Here is a 5,685-nt window from a genome sequence, read left to right as displayed (position 1 = left end):
AAAAAAAAAAAAAAATTACAAAAAATAATTAACTGAAATCAAGTTTTTAAAAACCTTGTAGATGAAAAGATATGATACATAGTACATTTAAGTACCTATTTCAATGGTTCCCAAAGTGCGGCCCTCAGACCTTCAGGTCCAAACTATTTTGACAGGAATACTAACATGGTGACATTTGCTGTAAGTGTGTAAATACAATGGCGGGTAAAAATACTGGTACTTTAGCACAAACAAAGGCAGTAACACCAAACTACTAGTAGACATGGTATTCTTCCCTATGCACGGGAAAGGTTTAAAAAGGAAGGGTGGGCTGGGCATGGTGGCTCACGCCTACAATTCCAGCAGTTTGGAAGGCCAAGGCGGTCATATCACCTGAGGTCAAGAGTTTGAGATCAGCCTGGACAACATGGCAAAACCCCATCTCTACAAAAAATACAAAAATTAGCTGGACATGGTGGTTGCATGCCTGTAGTCCAAGCTAATTGGAAAGCTGAGGCAGGAGGATTGATTGAGCCCAGAAGGTTGAGGCTACAGTGAGCTGTGATCATGCTACTGCACTTCAGCCTGGGTGACAGAACAAGGCCCTGTCTCAAAAATAAAAAGAATGTCTATGATGAAGCAGTGAAAATTTTACTACATCTTAATCCTTGAATATATCTTTTTAATATTTCAAGCGAGGAAACGGGAAGTATACATGAGCATTCCTACAGACGGCCTGAGAAAAAACCCTCGTGTGACTAAGTCATGAAGTGAATTAACCACTTTAATGGAATATCATTTTTACTTCAAAGGATGACTGACAAAAAATGTTATTTCAGCTTGGGTTTTGGGAGACATTTTCTCAAAAAATGAGATTCTGTCATTTCAAGAAAAACAACAGACAGGCCATAATAAAATTCAAAAATAAAACCGCTAATAATAAAATTCAAGCTTTTGACCAAAAAATTAGAATTTTAGAAAACTTATATCCACCATCGCTTTCCAAAAGTATTCTGAGGTTGATGGTGATATTGATGAATGTATTTTGATACTGTATAATCAAATGTATCAACATATAGAAGATCTCAGTGAACCATTATTTTCAAAATGACCAGTGCATGATGTTATAATATCATGCCAGGGTAAAAAAAGATCCAAAGTTCAAGAAAAAACAAGTTTTGATAGAGTATCAAAAAAGAAGCCAAGACAACATGGCAAAATCCTGTCTCTACAAAAAATTAGCCAGGTGTAGTGGTACACACCTGTAGACCCAACTACTCTGGAGGCTGAGGTGGGAGGATCACCTGAGTCCCCGGAGACTGAGGCTGCAGTGAGCCGTGATCACACCACTGCATTCCAGGCTGGGCGACAGGGCAAGACCCCATCTCGAAGAAAAAAGAAATATCCACAATGATCTAAAATGGCTAGCTGTATGAGATTGGCCTTTGTTCACATTTTTTCAAGCAAATGTCACACAACAAATTGATGCAGACACAAATGACATACCAAACATCAAAGAAATTTTCAAAAAATATACTGCTGTGGGCTTAGAAATTTTTTTCATAAAAGCATTTTTAATATATGGTGAACTTTTAAAGAATAAATATTCCTGATTTAATTTCTAGTGATAAATACCAACTGATATACCCTACATACACCAAAGCTCCTTGGGCCCTCAATATATTTTTAAGAGTATAAAGGAATCCTGACCCCAAAACTTTGAGAACTGCTGCCTTCCCTTCCACTTTCCTTATTTCCCTAGAATTTCTTCCTTGGAAGAAACATCCCTTTGCCATTCTATATCAACTTACATAGTTCCATTGAGGCCAGTTTTGCTACCTCCATCCCATCTTCCCACCTCTCTCTCAACACAAAACCTGACCAAAGGACTGTATCAGCCCACCCCATTTCCAGTGATTAGCTGTCAGGTGGGCTAAGCCAAGCAAATCTGGGTTTTCCCTGAGACTAGACCTCTCTTTCTAGGAGATCTGGAATCACAGGGACAAGGCTGGCCACCTTGGGGTAGTCAGAATTCATCCTGCCTAAACAGGGAGAGTTCAGACAAGTTTCTAGAAAGCCAAACTACTTTCTAGAAAGTCAAAGATAATTATACTTTCTGCCACGACTGTGAGAATGCCCATTTCATTGCACACTTTCTAACATTTTTACCAATCTGATAAATAAAAGCTGGTACCAAGAAGAAAAAAAGTCCAGGTGTGGTGGCTCATGCCTGTAATCCCAGCACTTCGGGAGGCCGAGGCGGGCAGATCACCTGAGGTCAGGAGTTCGAGACCTGCCTGGACAACATGGTGAAACCCGGTCTCTACTAAAAATACAAAAATTAGCCAGGAATGGTGGCAGGTGCCTGTAATCCCAGCTACTTGGGAGGCTGAGGCAGGAGAATTGCTCGAGCCTGGGAGATGGAGGTTGCAGTGAGCCAAGTTCACACCATTGCACTCCAGCCTAGATGACAACAGCAAGGCTTCATCTCAGAAAAAGAGTTTCCATACAATATAATTTGTTCCATCTCTAGAAAGCAATTCAGTAATGAGAACTGAAAGCCACCACTTGGAAGGTTTTAAGGATTTAGCTCTACCTATTGAGGTCTAAAACATTAGTTAAGACAGAAAAACACACATATACACACAAACACACACACACACACACACACACACACACACCCCTATATATTCAGTACCAAGAAACATGACTGACTTGATGGTACAGTCATCCAACACAATGCACACAATAACTGAAGGCACTGTAGAGGAGTAACTTATGACACGGATCTACAATATTGTTGAGTGAAAAACCAGATTACAAAAAAATATCTGATTTTGTAAGGGAGAGGGAACACATACAAATGTAGGAGAAAAGAGATGAGCAGAGGACTGGAAAGATACAAAATTCTGATAGTGGTACATTCTGAGTAGTAGAATTATCAGTAATATTTTCTAGTTTTGCCTAAAAATTTTCCAAATTTCTTAAAATAAGAAGTTTTTGTTATCCATATTATAAACTAACCATCACCCCAGGAAACTTCACCTTGAGCACAAACTCTACAACATGTTCAAAGTTTGTTCAGTTAAATATTTAAGAGACAATCTATTTTGAAAGACATCTAAAGTGATGACCAATATTTAAATCTACGCATTAACATTTTTCAATCATAGGCTTTAAATTTTGTAATTTTGATAAGGTTAAGCTTTATATCCATCTTGAAAATATAAGTTTTCTATTTGTCTTTAAAATATGACTTACAATATGCCAGTTTTAAACAGTGAATGATACTTAAAAATTGCAATATAAACTCAGGCAGTGTTCCTTACATAGAATGTTTAAGTGCTTCTAACACTGTTCTTTTTCATCGGTTATGAAAACACAGAACAATTTTCTAAGCATCCAATTATTCAGATCCTTTGTTTCTCCTCTGTTCTGTTAGTTTTATAGTAATTTCAAGGTCTGTGAGGATGAAGTTGTCTGTGACAGCTACCACAAAGGTTACTGTAAGTGGACAAATTTCAAACAAGTTTATCACCACTACCATCCCTGCCATAAAACTCTCAATCAAGGGCAACACAATTCAAGGTTAACCAAGAGAATCTCTTTACCTGTCACTGCTTAAGAAAAGGATATTTTGGTCTTATTTAGAAATAACTTTCTGTATCTATTTATCTCCATAAATCCACTGAGACCAAGCAATACTGCCTGCCAGTATGTTCAGTTTTTGTATCTTTCCAAATGTAAGACACAGCTATCTTTCGATATCCTAATTTTTTGAAAATTGATGCACAAACTTCTTCTTGAAAGTTCATCCGGGCACGGTGGCTCACGCTTGTAATCCCAGCACTTTGGGAGGCTGAGGCAGGTGGATCACGAGGTCAGGAGTTCAAAACCAGCCTGGCCAAGATGGTGAAACCTGTCTCTACTAAAACTACAAAAATTAGTTAGGTGCAGCGGCAGTTGCCTGTAATCCCAGCTACTCGGGAGGCTGAGGCAAGAGAATCACTTGAACCTGTGGCGGAGGTTGCAGTGAGCCGAGATCGTGACACTGCACTCCAGCCTGGGTGACAGAGTGGGACTCCATCTCAAAATAAAAAGAAAAAAAGAAAAGAAAAGACAGTTTGGATATACAGCAGTTGTAATTCTTCTGAAGGCTGGTTATGGGGCTCATTACTTTCATACTTTGCTGTTCAGTAAACGTGGGGTGATGAATAAAGTAAACTGACAAAATTACCATATAAAATAAAATTCTAAGTGCTCTGACAAAAGAAACTTAAAATACACACACACACACACACACACACACACACACACACACACACACGGTTTTCCTAGCTAATCATTTTACAACTAAACAACCAAGTAGCTACACACACACGGTTTTCCTAATCATTTTACAACTAAACAACCAAGTAGCTAACCCAGAGCCCACAAAAGCAGAGTAAAAATTCTAACACTCGGTAAAATAAAAATGCACATATATCCCTGTGATGTAAAAAAATGCTTAAGTATTCAAAGATAGACAGCAATTACAGCTACTAAGAACATCATTGTAAGCAAACTGAGGCAGAGAAAACAAAGGTGCTGATGAGGTTTTGAACCACCTAAGCTGCAGAAACCCACTAGATGGTTTCCTAGGTTTCAAGTTGGCATTATCTTTCAGAACGATCTTCTAGAAGAGATCACATAACACTGTTACAAAGGATCTGGAGAAAGGGACCCTAGCTTTATCACTCTGGCTCTCTAGTCATGCATTACCTTTTTCACTTCTTACACTCTCTTTCATATGAAGTTAATTTACAGACTTCCATCAAGCCCTAAGAGACCTTTTTAAGTTCTTGATGTTATCTCTGCATTTTTGACAAATTCTTAGCAGTTAACTTACAAGGCAGTTAAGATTTTTTGTTCAAGCACAATATAGCTAGAATAGGGTCATATACTCAATAAAACAAACATTTACCAAGCATTTATTGAGTGGAAGATAAAAAGCACAAAGCATAATTACAAAATATTCTCCACTGCCGCCATAAAAAAAAATTTTAAAAGGCTTACAGAATACAGCATAACATGAACAAAGCAAAACTAGTAAGGACTTAAGAGTGGAGGAAGGGGATATATCAGCATGAACTAAATATGACCCAGAAGAGCCTTGATGGTCAGACATGTAAAGACAAATTGGGTAGGGTTAGGGCATGGCTGTCAGGAGTACATTCTACAGGGGAAAAACAGCTGATACAGAAGCCTGAAAGGAAAAGCGGGCAGAGCATCTGTACAGGACCCTTGACCTGCCGCATCCACGGTACAATACGCCTTTCCAGAACACAGCAGCACGCAGCCAGGCCCGTGGAGAAGGATCGCTCAAACAGCACCAGAGGCTGCATTCCAACTTTTTCTTTGTCAATGAGTCCCTTTTCATTGTTAGTTTCTCCTTAAACATAAACTTAAATTGGCTGAACACGTGGGAACAAGGAAAACCTGACTGAAGAATGAGGCCTTTAAACTTAAGGGCCTTGGGTCCAGGCGCGGTGGCTCACACCTGTAATCCCAGCACTTTGGAAGGCAGAGGTGGGTCATTTGAGGTCGTCAGGAGTTCGAGACTAGCCTGGCCAACATGGTGAAACCCCGTCTCTATTAAAAACACAAAAGTTAGCCAGGAAGTCTCGCTCTTGTCTCCCAGACTGGAGCGCAGTGGCGCAATCTCGG

At 39.3% G+C, this 5,685-nt stretch overlaps 1 protein-coding gene across 1 annotated transcript in view; it reads right to left on the bottom strand.

Annotated features, from left to right (window-relative positions):
* Positions 1-5,398, bottom strand: part of LOC108513975 (putative ubiquitin-conjugating enzyme E2Q2-like protein) — a 7,346-nt gene extending 1,948 nt beyond the window's left edge. Inside the window, 2 exon segments of the mRNA XM_017849962.1 lie at positions 5,268-5,326; positions 5,329-5,398. Coding sequence (XP_017705451.1) covers positions 5,268-5,326; positions 5,329-5,398 — 129 coding nt within the window.
* Positions 5,399-5,685: the final 287 nt, after the last annotated feature.

Source organism: Rhinopithecus bieti, unplaced genomic scaffold, assembly GCF_001698545.2.
Source record: "Rhinopithecus bieti isolate Rb0 unplaced genomic scaffold, ASM169854v2 scaffold_33531, whole genome shotgun sequence".
NCBI classification, from domain to species: Eukaryota; Metazoa; Chordata; class Mammalia; order Primates; family Cercopithecidae; genus Rhinopithecus; species Rhinopithecus bieti.
This window is presented reverse-complemented; position numbering and strand designations above follow the sequence as displayed.